Here is a 23,533-nt window from a genome sequence, read left to right on the forward strand (position 1 = left end):
TTCCGCCTCAGGAGCTATCAGGGCTAATGCGAGCAGAGGCGCGGCGCGGCTTATATAGCGGTGGAGGGGAGGCGTGGCCTCTGAAAAGTGGGCCTGGCCTCACTTCTCTCTAATAGCGGCGATAACTTTTCAAAGCGCCGCGGCAGCGTTCAAGTCGGCTGTGCGGTACGACTACGGTGATTGTAGGAGGGGGGGAGTGCTCTAGTCCAAGGTGATTTCACACAGGTTTAAAAGCTCATTATAAAAATACAGTGCTTAGGTTTTAGGCTAGTGTCTCCCGGCTTCCGCCTAAGGAGCTATCAGGGCTAATGCGAGCAGAGGCGCGGCGCGGCTTATATAGCGGTGGAGGGGCGTGGCCTCTGAAAAGTGGGCGTGGCCTCACTTCCCTCTAATGTCGGCAATAACTTTTCAAAGTGCCGGGGCAGCGTTCAAGTCGGCTGCGCGGTGCGACTACGGTGATTGTAGGAGGGGGGGGGGAGTGTTCTAGTCCAAGGTTATTTCACACAGGTTTAAAAGCAGATTAAAAAATACAGTGCTTAGGTTTTAGGCTAGTGTCTCCCGGCTTCCGCCTCAGGAGCTATCAGGGCTAATGCGAGCAGAGGCGCGGCTTATATAGCGGTGGAGGGGGGCGTGGCCTCTGAAGAGTGGGCGTGGTCTGATTTCCCTCTAATGGCGGCAATAACTTTTCAAGTTCAAGTCGGCTGCGCGGTGCGACTACGGTGATTGTAGGAGGGGGGGCGTGCTCTAGTCCAAGGTGATTTCACACAGGTTTAGAAGCAGATTAAAAAATACAGTGCTTAGGTTTTAGGCTAGTGTCTCCCGGCTTCCGCCTCAGGAGCTATCAGGGCTAATGCGAGCAGAGGCGCGGCGCGGCTTATATAGCGGTGGAGGGGGCGTGGCCTCTGAAAAGTGGGCGTGGCCTCACTTCCTTCTAATGGCGGCAATAACTTTTCAAAGCGCCGCGGCAGCGTTCAAGTCGGCTGCGCGGTGCGACTACGGTGATTGTAGGAGGGGGGGAGTGCTCTAGTCCAAGGTGATTTCACACAGGTTTAAAAGCAGATTAAAAAATATAGTGCTTAGGTTTTAGGCTAGTGTCTCCCGGCTTCCGCCTCAGGAGCTATCAGGGCTAATGCGAGCAGAGGAGCGGCGCGGCTTATATAGCGGTGGAGGGGGCATGGCCTCTGAAAAGTGGGCGTGGCCTCATTTCCCTCTAATGGCGGCAATAACTTTTCAAGTTCAAGTCGGCTGCGAGGTGCGACTACGGTGATTGTAGGAGGGGAGGAGTGCTCTAATCCAAGGTGATTTCACACAGGTTTAAAAGCAGATTAAAAAATACAGTGCTTAGGTTTTAGGCTAGTGTCTCCCGGCTTCCGCCTCAGGAGCTATCAGGGCTAATGCGAGCAGAGGCGTGGCGCGGCTTATATAGTGGTGGAGAGGGCGTGGCCTCTGAAAAGTGGGCGTGGCCTCACTTCCCTCTAATGGCGGCAATAACTTTTCAAAGTGCCGCGGCAGCGTTCAAGTCGGCTGCGCCGTGCGACTACGGTGATTGTAGGAGGGGGGGAGGACTCTAGTCCAAGGTGATTTCACACAGGTTTAAAAGCAGATTAAAAAATACAGTGCTCAGGTTTTAGGCTAGTGTCTCCCGGCTTCCGCCTCAGGAGCTAGCAGGGCTAATGCGAGCAGAGGCGCGGCGCGGCTTATATAGCGGTGGAGGGGGGGCGTGGCCTCTGAAAAGTGGGCATGGCCTCACTTCCCTCTAATGGCGGCAATAACTTTTCAAAGCGCCGCGGCAGCGTTCAAGTCGGCTGCGCGGTGCGACTACGGTGATTGTAGGAGGGGGGGGAGTGCTCTAGTCCAAGGTGATTTCACACAAGTTTAAAAGAAGATTAAAAAATACAGTGCTTAGGTTTTAGGCTAGTGTCTCCCGGCTTCCGCCTCAGGAGCTATCAGGGCTAATACGAGCAGAGGCGCGGCGCGGCTTATATAGCGGTGGAGGGGAGGCGTGGCCTCTGAAAAGTGGGCGTGGCCTCACTTCCCACTAATGGCGGCGATAACTTTTCAAAGCGCCGCGGCAGCATTCAAGTCGGCAGTGCGGTGCGACTACGGTGATTGTAGGAGGGGGGGGAGTGCTCTAGTCCAAGGTGATTTCACACAGGTTTAAAAGCAGATTATAAAAATACAGTGCTTAGGTTTTAGGCTAGTGTCTCCCGGCTTCCGCCAAAGGAGCTATCAGGGCTGATGCGAGCAGAGGCGTGGCGCGGCTTATATAGCGGTGGAGGGGGGCGTGGCCTCTGAAAAGTGGGCATGGCCTCACTTCCCTCTAATAGCGGCAATAACTTTTCAAAGCGCCGCGGCAGCGTTCAAGTCGGCTGCGCGGTGCGACTACGGTGATTGTAGGAGGGGGGAGTGCTCTAGTCCAAGGTGATTTCACACAGGTTTAAAAGCAGATTAAAAAATACAGTGCTTAGGTTTTAGGCTAGTGTCTCCCGGCTTCCGTCTCAGGAGCTATCAGGGCTAATGCGAGCAGAGGCGCGGCGTGGCTTATATAGCGGTGGAGGGGGGCGTGGCCTCTGAAAAGTGGGCATGGCCTCATTCCCTCTAATGGCGGCAATAACTTTTCAAGTTCAAGTCGGCTGCGCTGTGCGACTACGGTGATTTTAGGAGGGGGGGAGTGCTCTAGTCCAAGGTGATTTCACACAGGTTTAAAAGCAGATTAAAAAATACAGTGCTTAGGTTTTAGGCTAGTGTCTCCCGGCTTCTGCCTCAGGAGCTATCAGGGCTAATGCGAGCAGAGGTGCGGCGCGGCTTATATAGTGGTGGAAGGAGAGGCATGGCCTCTGAAAAGTGGGCGTGGCCTCACTTCCCTCTAATGGCGGCAATAACTTTTCAAAGCGCCGCGGCAGCGTTTAAGTCGGCTGCGCGGTGCGACTACGGTGATTGTAGGAGGGGGGGGGCGTGCTCTAGTCCAAGGTGATTTCACACAGGTTTAAAAGCAGATTAAAAAATACAGTGCTTAGGTTTTAGGCTAGTGTCTCCCGGCTTCCGCCTCAGGAGCTATCAGGGCTAATGCGAGCAGAGGCGCGGCGCGGCTTATATAGTGGTGGAGGGGGCGTGGCCTCTGAAAAGTGGGCGTGGCCTCACTTCCCTCTAATGGCGGCAATAACTTTTCAAAGCGCCGCGGCAGCGTTCAAGTCGGCTGCGCGGTGCGACTACGGTGATTGTAGGAGGGGGGGAGTGCTCTAGTCCAAGGTGATTTCACACAGGTTTAAAAGCAGATTAAAAAATACAGTGCTTAGGTTTTAGGCTAGTGTCTCCCGGCTTCCGCCTCAGGAGCTATCAGGGCTAATGCGAGCAGAGGAGCGGCGCGGCTTATATAGCGGTGGAGGGGGCATGGCCTCTGAAAATTGGGCGTGGCCTCATTTCCCTCTAATGGCGGCAATAACTTTTCAAGTTCAAGTCGGCTGCGAGGTGCGACTACGGTGATTGTAGGAGGGGAGGAGTGCTCTAGTCCAAGGTGATTTCACACAGGTTTAAAAGCAGATTAAAAAATACAGTGCTTAGGTTTTAGGCTAGTGTCTCCCGGCTTCCGCCTCAGGAGCTATCAGGGCTAATGCGAGCAGAGGCGTGGCGCGGCTTATATAGTGGTGGAGGGGGCGTGGCCTCTGAAAAGTGGGCGTGGCCTCACTTCCCTCTAATGGCGGCAATAACTTTTCAAAGTGCCGCGGCAGCGTTCAAGTCGGCTGCGCCGTGCGACTACGGTGATTGTAGGAGGGGGGGAGGGCTCTAGTCCAAGGTGATTTCACACAGGTTTAAAAGCAGATTAAAAAATACAGTGCTTAGGTTTTAGGCTAGTGTCTCCCGGCTTCCGCCTCAGGAGCTAGCAGGGCTAATGCGAGCAGAGGCGCGGCGCGGCTTATGTAGCGGTGGAGGGGGGGCGTGGCCTCTGAAAAGTGGGCATGGCCTCACTTCCCTCTAATGACGGCAATAACTTTTCAAAGCGCCGCGGCAGCGTTCAAGTCGGCTGCGCGGTGCGACTACGGTGATTGTAGGAGGGGGGGAGTGCTCTAGTCCAAGGTGATTTCACACAAGTTTAAAAGAAGATTAAAAAATACAGTGCTTAGGTTTTAGGCTAGTGTCTCCCGGCTTCCGCCTCAGGAGCTATCAGGGCTAATACGAGCAGAGGCGCGGCGCGGCTTATATAGCGGTGGAGTGGAGGCGTGGCCTCTGAAAAGTGGGCGTGGCCTCACTTCCCACTAATGGCGGCGATAACTTTTCAAAGCGCCGCGGCAGCGTTCAAGTCGGCAGTGCGGTGCGACTACGGTGATTGTAGGAGTGGGGGGAGTGCTCTAGTCCAAGGTGATTTCACACAGGTTTAAAAGCAGATTATAAAAATACAGTGCTTAGGTTTTAGGCTAGTGTCTCCCGGCTTCCGCCAAAGGAGCTATCAGGGCTGATGCGAGCAGAGGCGCGGCGCGGCTTATATAGCGGTGGAGGGGGGCGTGGCCTCTGAAAAGTGGGCATGGCCTCACTTCCCTCTAATAGCGACAATAACTTTTCAAAGCGCCGCGGCAGCGTTTAAGTCGGCTGCGCGGTGCGACTACGGTGATTGTAGGAGGGGGGAGTGCTCTAGTCCAAGGTGATTTCACACAGGTTTAAAAGCAGATTAAAAAATACAGTGCTTAGGTTTTAGGCTAGTGTCTCCCGGCTTCCGTCTCAGGAGCTATCAGGGCTAATGCGAGCAGAGGCGCGGCGTGGCTTATATAGCGGTGGAGGGGGGCGTGGCCTCTGAAAAGTGGGCATGGCCTCATTCCCTCTAATGGCGGCAATAACTTTTCAAGTTCAAGTCGGCTGCGCTGTGCGACTACGGTGATTTTAGGAGGGGGGGAGTGCTCTAGTCCAAGGTGATTTCACACAGGTTTAAAAGCAGATTAAAAAATACAGTGCTTAGGTTTTAGGCTATTGTCTCCCGGCTTCTGCCTCAGGAGCTATCAGGGCTAATGCGAGCAGAGGTGCGGCGCGGCTTATATAGTGGTGGAAGGAGAGGCGTGGCCTCTGAAAAGTGGGCGTGGACTCACTTCCCTCTAATGGCGCCAATAACTTTTCAAAGCGCCACGGCAGCGTTTAAGTCGGCTGTGCGGTGCGACTACGGTGATTGTAGGAGGGGGGGAGTGCTCTAGTCCAAGGTGATTTCACACAGGTTTAAAAGCAGATTAAAAAATACAGTGCTTAGGTTTTAGGCTAGTGTCTCCCGGCTTCCGCCTCAGGAGCTATCAGGGCTAATGCGAGCAGAGGCGCGGCGCGGCTTAGATAGCGGTGGAGGGGGCGTGGCCTCTGAAAAGTGGGCGTGGCCTCACTTCCCTCTAATGGCGGCAATAACTTTTCAAAGCGCCACGGCAGCGTTCAAGTCGGCTGCGCGGTGCGACTACGGTGATTGTAGGAGGGGGGGGAGTGCTCTAGTCAAGGTGATTTCACACAGGTTTAAAAGCAGATTAAAAAATACAGTGCTTAGGTTTTAGGCTAGTGTCTCCCGGCTTCCGCCTCAGGAGCTATCAGGGCTAATGCGAGCAGAGGCACGGCTTATATAGCGGTGGAGGGGGGCGTGGCCTCTGAAAAGTGGGCGTGGCCTCATTTCCCTCTAATGGCGGCAAGAACTTTTCAAGTTCAAGTCGGCTGCGAGGTGCGACTACGGTGATTGTAGGAGGGGGGAGTGCTCTAGTCCATGGTGATTTCACACAGGTTTAAAAGCAGATTAAAAAATACAGTGCTTAGGTTTTAGGCTAGTGTCTCCCGGCTTCCGCCTCAGGAGCTATCAGGGCTAATGCGAGCAGAGGCGTGGCGCGGCTTATATAGCGGTGGAGGGGGGCGTGGCCTCTGAAAAGTGGGCGTGGCCTCACTTCCCTCTAATGGCGGCAATAACTTTTCAAGTTCAAGTCGGCTGCGAGGTGCGACTACGGTGATTGTAGGAGGGGGGAGTGCTCTAGTCTATGGTGATTTCACACAGGTTTAAAAGCAGATTAAAAAATACAGTGCTTAGGTTTTAGGCTAGTGTCTCCCGGCTTCCGCCTCAGGAGCTATCAGGGCTAATGCGAGCAGAGGCGCGGCTTACATAGTGGTGGAGGGGGCGTGGCCTCTGATAAGTGGGCATGGCCTCACTTCCCTCTAATGGCGGCAATAACTTTTCAAAGCACCGCGGCAACGTTCAAGTCGGCTGCGCGGTGCGACTACGGTGATTGTAGGAGGGGGGGAGTGCTCTAGTCCAAGGTGATTTCACACAAGTTTAAAAGCAGATTAAAAAATACAGTGCTTAGGTTTTAGGCTAGTGTCTCCCGGCTTCCGCCTCAGGAGCTATCAGGGCTAATGCGAGCAGAGGCGCGGCGCGGCTTATATAGCGGTGGAGGGGGGCGTGGCCTCTGAAAAGTGGGCGTGGCCTCACTTCCCTCCAATGGCGGCAATAACTTTTCAAAGCGCCGCGGCAGGGTTCAAGTCGGCTGCGCGGTGCGACTACGGTGATTGTAGGAGGGGGGGAGTAATCTAGTCCAAGGTGATTTCACACAGGTTTAAAAGCAGATTAAAAAATACAGTGCTTAGGTTTTAGGCTAGTGTCTCCCGGCTTCCGCCTCAGGAGCTATCAGGGCTAATGCGAGCAGAGGCGCGGCGCGGCTTATATAGCGGTGGAGGGGCGTGGCCTCTGGAAAGTGGGCGTGGCCTCACTTCCCTCTAATGGCGGCAATAACTTTTCAAAGCGCCGCGGCAGTGTTCAAGTCGGCTGCGCGGTGCGAGTACGATGATTGTAGGAGGGGGGGAGTGCTCTAGTCCAAGGTGATTTCACACAGGTTTAAAAGCAGATTAAAAAATACAGTGCTTAGGTTTCAGGCTAGTGTCTCCCGGCTTCCGCCTCAGGAGCTATCAGGGCTATGTTATATACTTCGATATTTTGACTTTCTATATTTGAAAAAATCGATATTATATTACTTACCTTCAATTCGATATTCTTGACCACTATATTCTGTCCATTCGATATTTTGTCCATTCTATATTTTGACTTCGATATTTTGGTAATTCTATATTTTGAATTTGATATTTTGTCTTGTTACCATTTTATATATATACCTGGTGTGGTTCTCCTTTCATTTGGTCATTCACGAGATTATAGACTGGTAAAACAAGCTTCTTTACATTCCTTCAAGACTTAGTCTGAAGGCTGCTCTCCACAACTACCACTAGGATAGCTTTCTATAAGATTGTCTTTAACCTACCATCAATAAGGGGTCGTTTGGATGGGTGCAAGGTGCTGATGGAGCAAGGTGGAAAAACAAAATTCTGTACACCCCTTGTGAAGTCACACTTCGATAACATGTAATCTGAACTAATAGAGTGGTGCATGAGAATAATCAACCTAGAATAAAAACTTGAACATACACATACGTGGGAACTAATCTCTGCTTATGTTGCAATTATAACTAACTACCTATGTAATTTTGTCGTGTCCTATACTAATATGCTGCATTGATATAACGGAATGAAGCATAAATGTGCTTTTGTCTATGTATTTGTGGCCAGAAGATTGGACCTAAGTAAGTATATTATGCATAAGTGTCGTTTATTTGCTAGGTAAATACTAATAGGGAAAAACCTTAGTAAGGGGGGAGGTAAACAGAAAGGCTATTTTTCTAAAATTAACGTTTATTTGTGTTTGTTTCTATGATAGTTCCCATTCTGACTCGAGAGGCCTGTGACAAAATGGAGTCATTGGTTTACTGTGACAGCCAATGGCAGAGCGCCTGCGCAGCCGGAGAGATGAGAATGAATGCGAGCTGCTTGGGCCTGTGCGGAAGGCAGTTCAAGCCCGACATGGCCTGGAAGTCTAGATGTCTGCCAAATGATGAGAGCAATGGTTCTGAACGTGAGAACTTTACTTGAAGTTGCGAATTAAGGAAACTCGACTAGGCCGGACTTTAAAAAACAATGGGGCATTAAAAAAATCCTGACAGGAAGAAACTGTATAATGTGGAGATGAGGTTATGCTCATCCATCCCCGAACTGACCAATGAGGTCTCGACTTTTCTTTAAAAGTTACTCTTTTAGATAGATAGAGCTAGTGTAAAAGGATTAAAAAGTGCTGATATTACAGAGTAAAAAACCTCTTTTGATTTTCTACCAGAGATGCTGTCGGATTGTTGATGTTCCTGTGATGTAAGACTCTTTTTCTCGACTTATGATGTTTCTTTGCAGAAATGGCACTTTAGTGAGGGATTTTAGTTAGGGAGTTAGGAGAATGGACTTTGGAAACTATCTGTCTTTTGCTTATACTTGCGTTCTGAACTTAAAATGTCAACGTTATTTTTTAAATTCTCTAAAATAAATGAAATTAACTGTTTTGAACTAAGCTTTCGTTTAAATGCCATTTGAAGATTACATAAATAAATAAAGAGAAGAAAGTTTTAGACATGTTAAAATTGCTTTAACAAAAATTAGATAAATGGGAAATTAAAGCAGGTCTCGAGTTTTCCTACGCCTAATTTTTTACTAGCAGACCCATCGACCCTTATGGCGATATGTCTAAATGTATATTTTCTGATAATAAAACCAGAGAAACTTGCAAAAACTGCAGTTGTATATAATATAAACGTTTAGTTAATGTAGACATTTCGCTATGATACAGCAGCTCTCCATTGAGATTCACTGATCCCAAGAGTGAGATAGAACTTGTGTGTACGAAACTCACAGTGATATGGGCCCCACTGGTGAGTGAATGTATGTTCTGGTGTTTCAGGGATAAGTGATATGGTTTCCGAAATTATTTTTGGAGTAGCGCTGCATCAGTGCCCCCTAGAATAGTGCACAGCATATGCCAGGCCAACTTCTCACAAAAAGTGTCCTGTTAGTACTTTCTGTTGATGTTGAGTGTCAAGATGGAGAGCTTGATCACGGCATAGAGGGGAGTTGAGAACATGCCTTTGATATTGCTGGACCGGAAGAGATGAATACAGAATTCTCCCTTTTAAAAGGCTTTTGAAAGAGGAAAAAGATTGAGAACATCAATGTAAACATAAAATCTGAAGGCAGGTGGAGTTTGGACTACTACTTCAGAAATACCATAATTTGCTCTTCTCAGATGGCCTAGGCAAGAAGATTTGTAAATGCATTGAGGAAGGTCTGGCCCGTATTACATGCATGGAGTTCTATCCTTGTTTGCACTGAAGCGCACCTTTAAGCAGACGCACCAGGTGCAACCAGGGAGATTTGTCCTATTAAAATGAATACGCTGCCTTCAGGGCAACCCCAAACTCACACTACCCACAGCGCATTGCATTCAGTTAAATACAGAGCTGCTGCTTCAAAGCTGCTTCATGTTTCTCTGTGCAGGCAGCAGTCCACCTTCACTTAAAAGAGTGGTTGGAGATGCCCCTGCAGGCAGTGCAGCGATTAACTGCACCTGCCTCTGGGTAAATGTTGGTTGAGTCTATGGGACCCCATTTCACCCTTCAAAAGGGCTACGTTTAGGGGGCGTACTGACAGTGCACTACCTTTTTGTGGCACACTGCAACCCTCCTCCTATGAGCATCTTTGCCTCTGGGCTTGAGTCAGTAATACGACTAGGGTGCAAAGGCAAAGTAATTCCCTCAGTTGCAAAATGAGAGCATGCGTAAATATTTATCAAGGACCCCCTGAGTACATGGAAATACAGTTCCTAGACCAGGGAAAAGCAAGTGAATGATATATATCAATCTAAGCAACAAACGTAGTAAGGGGTCGGAATTGACTGAGCTACAACAATGGTTTTTTGTAAAAAAGAGGGTACAATTTTATTCACAAATTATTAAGACACAATAAAAATAATCATAATACATATTCACAATTTATAATTAACACATATAACTCAATGAATTGAGAATACACAACAACATTGTTAAAAAACGAAATAGTTCAATGAAATAAATGGGGGTACATAAAATAAACACGATTTTTGGAGAGAGTGTGGCTAATTTAATCTCTACGCGCGTTTCGGCGAACCAGCGCCTTCTTCTGGAGCAGCCACGATAATATCTAAAAGAGGGAAATGTCACATAGGAAAACATTATACACAATATTGTATCACTCTTAATATGTAATACATAAAAACTTAAAAAACTTGAAAAACCAATGCTGTTATAGTAGTCTCAGACTCTCCATATATTGTGACCCAAATTCCTAACAATACAACATTTCTTTTAAGAATTTCATTTCCTTGCCCTAATGGTAATCATGAATAAGCGACTGTAATAGACCAATGAACCCAGGCTCTTTTATCTGTAGTATTGATCACAGAGAAAGAAGGTATATTATTATACTAGAATGACAATTCCCAAAATTGGAAGTGAGGGGGTTCTTGGATGGATAAGTATTGCAGGGAATCTCAGATAAAAGTTTCTGTAGTCGGTCATATAGCTCTCCTAGACGATAATATAACTGGAGATGGTAACAGCCTTCAAGAGATTATCCTAGCTAGACCTATATATGGTATACTGTGCTTTTACGTCATGGATAAGGAGTGGATAAGGTCACTTACTTTAAAAGTACGGCGTATATTATGGTAGCTTGATGACGCAATCTGGCTTATATGTACAAGAAAAGTCCTTTCTTTATTTTTGTGACACAGATACTCTAAACCATAAAGAGACAATAAGTAAACAAGTAGGAGTTATAACTAGGTCTATGATTTCTTCAGAACAAAAGTTTATTAAAAAGACATGATTGATGTTTACCTAGTATACTTGGAGTTCACAGATGGATATTCCGTTAACAGTAGTGTTGTTGGTTGGTCTCAGGTGTTGATATTTAATATATCTATTACCTAAAGAAATTATTAAATCTTTCAGTTTCTAGTAATTTATATTGACTAAGGAGTTATAGCATACAGATTCTCAACATTATTACTTTGGAAGATGAAAGTACCTGAATTTGAAAGGTTAAGTTAGTTTAGACCCGCCATCCGGAAATAAAACGTGGTGGCCACAGTAATGTGTATTTATATAATGCCACAAAGATAAAATCCTCCTGATGTGGGGATATTTATTGGCGATGATTCCCTATAATTTAGATGAAAAATATTCTGACATAAGCATCTGTGGAATAGAAGTTATCAGATGGCAACTTGCTAACTAAATCTCTAAAATAAGAATAATGGTTACCTTTTTGCTTCTACTCAAAAGCAGTCGATTCAACTGGTTAAAATAACTCCCTGTCTGAAAATTAGAGAAAATAAGGAAGTCATGTTAACCGCTGTTCACTAAAAATAGCGAGTCAGCTAAAGAGCGACTAGGTTTACAGGTATCGCGCTTAGGGCTTTCCATAGTCTTACCCAATAGATATCAACAGGGCTCCAAGATTCCGGCGGCGGGACACGGGGGTTCTATGCTCCTTCCACGAACTATGGCGTTTTGAAGCATTTTGGACCGCTGTTTATATACCCTATTTAATTGGGGAATTGAATACAGCTGACCTATGTAAGGAGATAAAAAAAGGACCAAAATGTAGAAGGAAATAAATAAAAATAAAAAGAGGACTAGGCTCTGAAAACGGGAGGTCGCAATGGCTCCCAAAGGAAAAGATGTTTGGAGTAACATAAATGACGGTATGGAACGCAGTGATCCGCCCAACCAGTCAGCAAAATAAACGAGGGGACTAGGCTCAAAAACGGGAGGTCGCAATGGCTCCCAGAGGAAAGGCTGTTTGTAGTAACATAGATGACGCTGTGAAACGCAGTAATCGGCCCAACCAGTCAACAAAATAAAATAAAATAAAAAAGGGGCACTACCTTATGAATGGACACTAAAATGGACTACACCTATTGATTATTACCGATACTGGGGCAAATTGTAAAAATATCAATAATATACGAAAGATAATGGCGGGATTGCCACCAGACTCGTTATGTATGTAATAGCAATCTGCACAATATCGAATGAATGAATGAAAAATATTGATAGGCTCTGGAACGGGAGGTCGCAATGGCTCCCAAAGGAAAAGATGTTTGGAGTAACATAAACGACGGTATGGAACACATTGATCCGCCCAACCAGTCAGCAAAATAAACGAGGGGACTAGGCTCTAAGGCGGGAGGTCGCAATGGTTCCCAGTGGGAGGTCTGTTTGTAATAACATAGACGACGGTGTGAAACGCAGTGATTGGCCCAACCAGTCAACAAAATAAAAAAGGGGACTACATTATGAATGGACACTAAAATAGACTACACCTATTGATCAATACCGATACTGGAGCAAATTGTAAAAATATCAATAATATACGAAAGATAATGGCGAGATTGCCACCAGACTCGTTATGTATGTAATAACAAACTGCGCAATATCGAATGAATAAAAAATGTTGATAAATAAGGAGAAGAAATCTTGCACAGATATGAATTACATTTAACAAAACAATGTATGTAAACTTGATGAAAGTCCATACCATTTATAATTTTATACCATTTGTGGAGCTGACGGTTTAATAGAAAAATAATAATGACTAAAAACAATATATATATAATAACTGGGAGAGGAATGGAAACAGTGTAAGGTATAATTCTCGATACCTCACAAGAGGCGATACTGTGAGAGTTATCGGTAATTATTTTGGGGATATGGACAAACTCTAAGTGACTGCCAACCTGTGGGTAGGACAGTAATGCAGCATTAAATTAAAGGAAGCGAAAACAAATTTAGATACAGTGTGAAGAATCTAAGGGAGTGATCTTATTCTAGCAAATAGCGTGTTCCCAGGGCAATTCGCTATTCATTCCCTCCCGGAAGGTGTTAAAGACAAATATCCAAAATACCTCCCTCTTTTTTCTGATAGCACAGCCACCATTTGTATCTGGAGTATGGATTTTTTCCAACACTCTCCATTTTAAGTCTTCTGCTTGGTGTCCCTTTTCTAAGAAATGTTTCACCATTGGGGCAGCAATTTTCTGGGTTCTAATCGCAGAACGATGTTCATTTAACCGTGTCTGTATTGCACGGGATGTTTCTCCTATATACCCGAGGAGACACGGACACTGTATGAAGTAGATCAAATTTGATGATCTACAATTCCACATTTCTTTTGCCACTGTTGTGTGGCCATTATGCGTGAATTCTTTGCCTCTTATGATATTGCTACAAGAGGAACAAGAGGAACAAGGAAAGGTTCCTTTCACTGGATTACCTGATACAATCGACCTTTGGGCAGAATAATTTCTGACTGATGTTGTTTGAAAGCGTGAGTGAACGATATGTTCCTTAATATTTTTGTTCCTTTTGTAAGCAAAAAGTGGCTTAGCTAGTTTCATTTCTGCGGTGCAGTTGCTGTTTAAAATGTGCCAATTCGAATTTATGATTTGTTTGATTTTGGTATCTAGGGTAGAGTGTTTAGTTACACAGACTACCTGATCAGTTGTTTTAGCAGGCTTGGGTTGGAGCAAATGATCACGGTCATAGTAGCGGGCACGCTTATAAGAGTGTCTCACTAATCGGTGAGGGTAACCTCTCTCGATAAATTTACTTCTCATTAGCAGAGCTTGTCTATCGAAATCTGCAAGGCTTGTGCAGTTGCGTCTGACCCTTAAAAACTGAGAGAATGGGATTGAGTCTTTTTGTGATCTGGGATGAAAGCTGCTGTAATGCAGTAGGGTGTTTCTAGCTGTGGGTTTTATATGTAAATCGACCTTTAAAATGCCCACATCATTAATAATTTCAATGTCCAAGAATTCCACCTTATGATCGCTGATATGCGACGTAAAATGGAGATTGGAGTCTGCTTCATTTATCCAAGAGATGAACTCATCCAACGCATCCCTCCCATTGGTCCAGACAAAGAAAATATCATCTATGTATCTGGACCAATGGGAGACAGACTCGAAGAAGGGAGCCATTTCATTGTGTATATTCTTTGCTTCAAAAGCCGCCATATATATATTCGCAATCGAAGGCGCAACTGATGCGCTCATACTTACGCCCTTGATTTGGCGATAAGTATTTGATCCAAATTCAAAAAAATTGTCGGTTAGGACAATTTCCAGACATGCCAGTAGGAATGATTTGGGGCAAGGGATGTTATGTGAATCAATGAACCAAGATGTAGCTTTCATTGCTTCTGTTAGAGGAATATTACTATATAGAGACTCCACGTCCATTGTGACTAAAAGGTCTCTTCCAGAATTAAAGACTAAACCTTCTGTTTTTTGTATCATGTCACCTGTGTCACGCACATATGACTTGATTTTAGATACAAATGGACGTAGGTAATTATCTATATATTTAGATAGGGGCTCAGTAGCTGTGCCTATAGTAGACACTATAGGTCGATATGGTGGATCGGATGAGTTTTTATGAATCTTAGGGAGCCCGTATATGCAAGCAGTTTTACCAAGATTGTGGTTTAAAAATTCGAATTCCCTAGGGTTAATGTAGCCATCTTCCAAGGCTGTTTTCGTCAAGGATCTTATCTTTTTGGATAAATTCAGAGAGGAGTATGTTTGAATGGGGATGTAGAAAGACTTGTCATCCAACATTTTTAACATGTTCAGTTCATATTGGGCAGTGTCGATGAGAACAATCCCACCTCCCTTGTCACAACTCTTAATAGTGAGGTCTTTATTAGAGGAAATAGTCGATAGAGCTAGATGTTCTTCTTTATCTATATTATAGATGGGTTTTGGGATATATCTCAAGGCATGGTCCAATTTCTTTAAAACAACTAGCTCAAAAGTGGCCACTTCGGGTCCTAGCTGTTCCAAAGAAGGACTAAAGGTCGATGGAAGACTTAGCAATTTAATATTGGTGGATTCTTCTACATTGCCATCATTAGTTGAAAAAAATCTTTTTAAACGAACCTTCCGGAAAAAGGAAATTATATCACAATATAATTCAAACAAGTTTGGGGTAGAGTGAGGTACAAAGGAAAGACCCTTGGATAACAAGGCAATACTTGAAGAATCTAGATCAGTTTTTGAAAGATTAAAAATAGGAATTACATTCCCTGCTTCCAGTACTGCCTGTTTCTTGTTTCCCGTATAAATTGGGGTTCCTCCTGTTGTTGCTGATGGTGTTGGGGTTTGTAGTTCCCTCTCGGTTGTCCCTGAAAGTGAACTCTGGGGCGTCCTCGTCCCATCCCTCTGTTCCCCAAAAAAGGCTGTCTACGTGCCCCTCTACCTGAATTGTAGTTATGATTGGGTTCTGGTTCGTAATACCCTTCATTGTCATTCTCTGAGTCGGAACTTTGAGAAAAGGTGTTTACCCGTTGTTGTTCATCACTATTGTCTGCAGTGAAATGGTTCTGTTTATAAAAATCTACTTTTAGGTAGGGGTAGGTGTTTTCAATTGTGGCATACTGTTTGTCTTTAAGCAGTTTATCGTTTTTTCTTTTATCCAGATAGCTGGAGAACGACTCTAATTCTTTATTGCAATCTGCAATTTTTTTCATTGCATCCTCTATATTTCCCATTTTTTTGATTTTGTCTTCAAGTTCGTCTATATCTGATCTTACTTCTGCTGCTAATTCTTTTGCAGTTTCGCAAAGACCTCACTATTAAGAGTTGTGACAAGGGAGGTGGGATTGTTCTCATCGACACTGCCCAATATGAACTGAACATGTTAAAAATGTTGGATGACAAGTCTTTCTACATCCCCATTCAAACATAATCCTCTCTGAATTTATCCAAAAAGATAAGATCCTTGACGAAAACAGCCTTGGAAGATGGCTACATTAACCCTAGGGAATTCGAATTTTTAAACCACAATCTTGGTAAAACTGCTTGCATATACGGGCTCCCTAAGATTCATAAAAACTCATCCGATCCACCATATCGACCTATAGTGTCTACTATAGGCACAGCTACTGAGCCCCTATCTAAATATATAGATAATTACCTACGTCCATTTGTATCTAAAATCAAGTCATATGTGCGTGACACAGGTGACATGATACAAAAAACAGAAGGTTTAGTCTTTAATTCTGGAAGAGACCTTTTAGTCACAATGGACGTGGAGTCTCTATATAGTAATATTCCTCTAACAGCAGCAATGAAAGCTACATCTTGGTTCATTGATTCACATAACATCCCTTGCCCCAAATCATTCGTACTGGCATGTCTGGAAATTGTCCTAACCGACAATTTTTTTGAATTTGGATCAAATACTTATCGCCAAATCAAGGGCGTAAGTATGGGCGCATCAGTTGCGCCTTCGATTGCGAATATATATATGGCGGCTTTTGAAGCAAAGAATATACACAATGAAATGGCTCCCTTCTTCGAGTCTGTCTCCCATTGGTCCAGATACATAGATGATATTTTCTTTGTCTGGACCAATGGGAGGGATGCGTTGGATGAGTTCATCTCTTGGATAAATGAAGCAGACTCCAATCTCCATTTTACGTCGCATATCAGCGATCATAAGGTGGAATTCTTGGAAATTGAAATTATTAATGATGTGGGCATTTTAAAGGTCGATTTACATATAAAACCCACAGCTAGAAACACCCTACTGCATTACAGCAGCTTTCATCCCAGATCACAAAAAGACTCAATCCCATTCTCTCAGTTTTTAAGGGTCAGACGCAACTGCACAAGCCTTGCAGATTTCGATAGACAAGCTCTGCTAATGAGAAGTAAATTTATCGAGAGAGGTTACCCTCACCGATTAGTGAGACACTCTTATAAGCGTGCCCGCTATTATTACCGTGATCATTTGCTCCAACCCAAGCCTGCTAAAACAACTGATCAGGTGGTCTGTGTAACTAAACACTCTACCCTAGATACCAAAATCAAACAAATCATAAATTCGAATTGGCACATTTTAAACAGCAACTGCACCGCAGAAATGAAACTAGCTAAGCCACTTTTTGCTTACAAAAGGAACAAAAATATTAAGGAACATATCGTTCACTCACGCTTTCAAACGACATCAGTCAGAAATTATTCTGCCCAAAGGTCGATTGTATCAGGTAATCCAGTGAAAGGAACCTTTCCTTGTTCCTCTTGTTCCTCTTGTAGCAATATCATAAGAGGCGAAGAATTCACGCATAATGGCCACACAACAGTGGCAAAAGAAATGTGGAATTGTAGATCATCAAATTTGATCTACTTCATACAGTGTCCGTGTCTCCTCGGGTATATAGGAGAAACATCCCGTGCAATACAGACACGGTTAAATGAACATCGTTCTGCGATTAGAACCCAGAAAATTGCTGCCCCAATGGTGAAACATTTCTTAGAAAAGGGACACCAAGCAGAAGACTTAAAATGGAGAGTGTTGGAAAAAATCCATACTCCAGATACAAATGGTGGCTGTGCTATCAGAAAAAAGAGGGAGGTATTTTGGATATTTGTCTTTAACACCTTCCGGGAGGGAATGAATAGCGAATTGCCCTGGGAACACGCTATTTGCTAGAATAAGATCACTCCCTTAGATTCTTCACACTGTATCTAAATTTGTTTTCGCTTCCTTTAATTTAATGCTGCATTACTGTCCTACCCACAGGTTGGCAGTCACTTAGAGTTTGTCCATATCCCCAAAATAATTACCGATAACTCTCACAGTATCGCCTCTTGTGAGGTATCGAGAATTATACCTTACACTGTTTCCATTCCTCTCCCAGTTATTATATATATATTGTTTTTAGTCATTATTATTTTTCTATTAAACCGTCAGCTCCACAAATGGTATAAAATTATAAATGGTATGGACTTTCATCAAGTTTACATACATTGTTTTGTTAAATGTAATTCATATCTGTGCGAGATTTCTTCTCCTTATTTATCAAAATTTTTTATTCATTCGATATTGCGCAGTTTGTTATTACATACATAACGAGTCTGGTGGCAATCTCGCCATTATCTTTCGTATATTATTGATATTTTTACAATTTGCTCCAGTATCGGTATTGATCAATAGGTGTAGTCTATTTTAGTGTCCATTCATAATGTAGTCCCCTTTTTTATTTTGTTGACTGGTTGGGCCAATCACTGCGTTTCACACCGTCGTCTATGTTATTACAAACAGCCCTCCCACTGGGAACCATTGCGACCTCCCGCCTTAGAGCCTAGTCCCCTCGTTTATTTTGCTGACTGGTTGGGCGGATCAATGTGTTCCATACCGTCGTTTATGTTACTCCAAACATCTTTTCCTTTGGGAGCCATTGCGACCTCCCGTTCCAGAGCCTATCAATATTTTTCATTCATTCATTCGATATTGTGCAGATTGCTATTACATACATAACGAGTCTGGTGGCAATCCCGCCATTATCTTTCGTATATTATTGATATTTTTACAATTTGCCCCAGTATCGGTAATAATCAATAGGTGTAGTCCATTTTAGTGTCCATTCATAAGGTAGTGCCCCTTTTTTATTTTATTTTATTTTGTTGACTGGTTGGGCCGATTACTGTGTTTCACAGCGTCATCTATGTTACTACAAACAGCCTTTCCTCTGGGAGCCATTGCGACCTCCCGTTTTTGAGCCTAGTCCCCTCGTTTATTTTGCTGACTGGTTGGGCGGATCACTGCGTTCCATACCGCCATTTATGTTACTCCAAACATCTTTTCCTTTGGGAGCCATTGCGACCTCCCGTTTTCAGAGCCTAGTCCTCTTTTTATTTTTATTTATTTCCTTCTACATTTTGGTCCTTTTTTTATCTCCTTACATAGGTCAGCTGTATTCAATTCCCCAATTAAGTAGGGTATATAAACAGCGGTCCAAAATGCCTCAAAACGCCATAGTTCGTGGAAGGAGCATAGAACCCCCGTGTCCCGCCGCCGGAATCTTGGAGCCCTGTTGATATCTATTGGGTAAGACTATGGAAAGCCCTAAGCGCGATACCTGTAAACCTAGTCGCTCTTTAGCTGACTCGCTATTTTTAGTGAACAGCGGTTAACATGACTTCCTTATTTTCTCTAATTTTCAGACAGGGAGTTATTTTAACCAGTTGAATCGACTGCTTTTGAGTAGAAGCAAAAAGGTAACCATTATTCTTATTTTAGAGATTTAGTTAGCAAGTTGCCATCTGATAACTTCTATTCCACAGATGCTTATGTCAGAATATTTTTCATCTAAATTATAGGGAATCATCGCCAATAAATATCCCCACATCAGGAGGATTTTATCTTTGTGGCATTATATAAATACACATTACTGTGGCCACCACGTTTTATTTCCGGACGGCGGGTCTAAACGAACTTAACCTTTCGAATTCAGGTACTTTCATCTTCCAAAGTAATAATGTTGAGAATCTGTATGCTATAACTCCTTAGTCAATATAAATTACTAGAAACTGAAAGATTTAATAATTTCTTTAGGTAATAGATATATTAAATATCAACACCTGAGACCAACCAACAACACTACTGTTAACGGAATATCCATCTGTGAACTCCAAGTATACTAGGTAAACATCAATCATGTCTTTTTAATAAACTTTTGTTCTGAAGAAATCATAGACCTAGTTATAACTCCTACTTGTTTACTTATTGTCTCTTTATGGTTTAGAGTATCTGTGTCACAAAAATAAAGAAAGGACTTTTCTTGTACATATAAGCCAGATTGCGTCATCAAGCTACCATAATATACGCCGTACTTTTAAAGTAAGTGACCTTATCCACTCCTTATCCATGACGTAAAAGCACAGTATACCATATATAGGTCTAGCTAGGATAATCTCTTGAAGGCTGTTACCATCTCCAGTTATATTATCGTCTAGGAGAGCTATATGACCGACTACAGAAACTTTTATCTGAGATTCCCTGCAATACTTATCCATCCAAGAACCCCCTCACTTCCAATTTTGGGAATTGTCATTCTAGTATAATAATATACCTTCTTTCTCTGTGATCAATACTACAGATAAAAGAGCCTGGGTTCATTGGTCTATTACAGTCGCTTATTCATGATTACCATTAGGGCAAGGAAATGAAATTCTTAAAAGAAATGTTGTATTGTTAGGAATTTGGGTCACAATATATGGAGAGTCTGAGACTACTATAACAGCATTGGTTTTTCAAGTTTTTTAAGTTTTTATGTATTACATATTAAGAGTGATACAATATTGTGTATAATGTTTTCCTATGTGACATTTCCCTCTTTTAGATATTATCGTGGCTGCTCCAGAAGAAGGCGCTGGTTCGCCGAAACGCGCGTAGAGATTAAATTAGCCACACTCTCTCCAAAAATCGTGTTTATTTTATGTACCCCCATTTATTTCATTGAACTATTTCGTTTTTTAACAATGTTGTTGTGTATTCTCAATTCATTGAGTTATATGTGTTAATTATAAATTGTGAATATGTATTATGATTATTTTTATTGTGTCTTAATAATTTGTGAATAAAATTGTACCCTCTTTTTTACAAAAAACCATTGTTGTAGCTCAGTCAATTCCGACCCCTTACTACGTTTGTCGCAAAATGAGGGCATGTCCTCTCAGTGTGTCGGTGGTGCTACACGTGTGTCAGAGCTACCGGTATTAACTAAAGGGGTAAACAAGCATCTGTGGCCCCTTCAGTAATACCACCATGCTCCAGGGGGTCAAAACACAAGCCCACACCCCACTGCGCTTGGGATACAAAAGATAGCTTGAATTCATAAGGGTGGCAGAGGTCGATGTTTGTGGTTAAAATATTCAGCACAAACAGTTAGAGGTTGGATTGACTAAGGGATTGGGTGTTAGAGATCCTAGAGATGGGGGCTGTGAAGTTGCTTTTGACATAGAAACGGTGCCATTAATGATAAGTTGCCAGCGAGAACTGAATGGAAGGTAGATGGTCGGGCAAATGATGCTCTAGAGGACAGCAGAGCACACCTCTTAGGTCGTCTTACTTGGTGCTGGTGTGAGTGCATTCCTGTAATAATGGAGTGAAGAATGATGAGGCTGCTGGAAAGCCAATGGTTCAGTGTAGTGAGTATTTGCTTTTCTGTGATTGAAGACCGGAATTAAAAGCGAGTTTGAAATTGATCATTTGTTGTTCAGTGTATGAAGTGAAGGCTGGAGATGAAGCATGTTGTGGGGAAGCAAAAACAGTGATAGACAAACTTTTCATCACAATGTACAGCTCACAGTAGTTCTAGAAACCGGTGTCCATACTCTAGGCTTAAATATGTTTTCCTTTACCTCTTCTTTAGCGTTTTTAACAACCACAAGGAGTGAACTCATATTTTTACAGTTCTTTTGGCTGTTCACCCAGTTCAACTCTTGCGTGGAAAGTAAATAACAATTTCCAGCGTAGAAGATCCAATTTTTGTCACAGTAGCTGCAGCTCAACTCTGTCAACAGGAAAGAAAAAAATGGTCTGAGTAATTCTTACAATTGAGAAAAATGTATTTAATTTTGCCTGCATTCTCAAGCAAGAGGGGGGCAAAAGGTGAATAAGACAAATTAGCAACGACAATCATTACCACTACTTCATGTTTTGGTCAGCACAGGTAAGTAAGCGCATGGGTTCGAAGGCCACCGTTTTGTTCTCGTTAAAAAAGTGATTTCAGATACTCAAGACTGAGATGACATTTTAGTTCTCATTTTAACATTGGGGATGCAGAAATCCAACCAAAATTTGCACTTGATCACGATCCATCTAATGTAATGCTTCTCTAAAATCAGATTGTTAGTGGAACCGATAATCTTCAACACACTGAAATTTAAAAGAGGGACCTTGTATGTAAATGTTCCAAGACCTCCAGGAATGCACGAATGAACAATAGAATAAAAACAATGGAACAAGCCACGATTAAAAAGCAAAAGAACCTGATTTAAATCCGTAGATGTCCCTTCTTCTCACCTCCTGGTTCCCCACCAAATGTAAATTGAAAAATGGCTGCGCTTTTGGCGGCGGGCCTCAGCTTGGTCGTTTTTATGAAACACTTTGCTGAAGACAGATCTGCTGCACATGGCTGCCAGCTAAATAGCTTGTGAAGATATGGTATATTGCGGCTGGGCTGCCCAGCTCTTTCCTTTTCACAACTGCCATTAAATGGATGTTGTTTGCAAACGAGGAAAATGCAAAAATGTTCAATTCTTTTTTTGATGGTAAACAACACCCTACTTTGAGCAACAAGTGGGAAAACTTGATGGCCGCCCACCATTTCATTTACACCATGTTGGCTGCTGCCCCTTCATTCAAAATTCCCAATCACTGTGGCAGAGAACTTTACGTCTGGCCAGCAAGTCGGCTGACTGCAGTGGGGTCTCTATCGCCGCACTTCTGCACCCTCCAAACTTTAAATCAGAGGGTAAAGCATTTAGATAATGAACTTAGAAAGCAGTCGATGAATTGTGGAAACAAAACGTATTTGTAGTTAAAAGGAGGTCAAAAGGAGCACAATACGAAGTAGGGTATAAATAAAATTGAGCTTTAATCCTATTCCAGAGGCCCACGACCAGAGAGGCAACTGATCCACCAGAATCTCACCATTGCTCTGCCGGTCATGGAATAAGGCTCTTACAAACATTCTAGCGTGATAAGAATGGCATTAGAACGCAAACACGCAGTAATTAAATAGATAGCCATTCATAAAGAGACATAGAGATGCAATGAGCATAACACCAGTATGACCATCACACCACAAGAGCTTTGTTGAACATAAAGTTAGTGACTCCTCCCTCTCCATGTCAAAACAGGTCAACGCCATCTCCTCCTGCTGCTACAACACCCTCCGCATGCTTCGCAGAATGTACAAGTAGATTCCGACCGAAACCAGAAGAACGATGACCCAAGCCCTCATCAGCAGCAGGCTGGACTACTGCAAGGCGCTCTACGCAGGTATCCCCGACAAGCACCTGCGACGACTACAATGCATCCAAAACGCCTCCGCCCGGCTGATCCTCAACATCCCCAGCCGCTGCCACACCTCCTTCCACCTGAGAGACCTATACTGGCTCCCCGTGAACAAGAGGATCACCTTCAAGCTCCTCACCCACACACACAAAGCTCTCCACAACACCGGACCAGCCTACCTGAACAACAGACTCAACTTCTACAGCCCCGCCCGCTCCGCTCCGCCAGCCTCTCTATCGCCGCCGTCCTGCGCATCCAACGAACATCCTCCGGCGGCAGATCCTTCTCCTTCCTCGCCAAGACCTGGAACACCCTCCCCACCCATCTGCGGCAGGCCCAAGACCTGCTCACCTTCAGGAGGCTCCTCAAGACCTGGCTCTTCGAGCAGTAGCAGCAACCCCCACCCCTGAGCGCCTTGAGACCCTCACTGGTAAGTAGTGCGCTTTACAAGTTCTCTGATTGATTGATTGACAAATGAGATTTTCAATGAGTTCAATTTTTATTACTTATTGTGTACGACATAAGGTTTGAATATCTTTAATGATGTATGTCATTTAAGGATATCCTGAGGCTTCACTGTGATAATTTTTTTTACTCAATTGCTGAGGTTTTGTGAGCAGGTCTCAATGCTGTAATGTTCACATTTCCCCTTCCAAATCCATACCATGCATATGGGCTCACAGATAATACAGCACTGGCTGCCATTTGTAGTGCCTGGCGGAGACAGTAGCCAGGTAAGGCCCAGAGCAGCA

General features: G+C 43.7%; 1 protein-coding gene across 1 annotated transcript in view; it reads right to left on the bottom strand.

Annotated features, from left to right (window-relative positions):
- The window catches only part of LOC144770367 (CD209 antigen-like protein C), a 218,353-nt gene that overhangs the window by 102,805 nt on the left and 92,015 nt on the right, over nt 1-23,533 (bottom strand). The window contains exon 4 of the mRNA XM_078654833.1: nt 21,122-21,273. Within this exon, the coding sequence (XP_078510959.1) occupies nt 21,122-21,273 (152 nt within the window). The remainder of the gene's footprint in view (nt 1-21,121; nt 21,274-23,533) is intronic.

This window comes from Lissotriton helveticus, chromosome 7 (assembly GCF_964261635.1).
Source record: "Lissotriton helveticus chromosome 7, aLisHel1.1, whole genome shotgun sequence".
NCBI classification, from domain to species: Eukaryota; Metazoa; Chordata; class Amphibia; order Caudata; family Salamandridae; genus Lissotriton; species Lissotriton helveticus.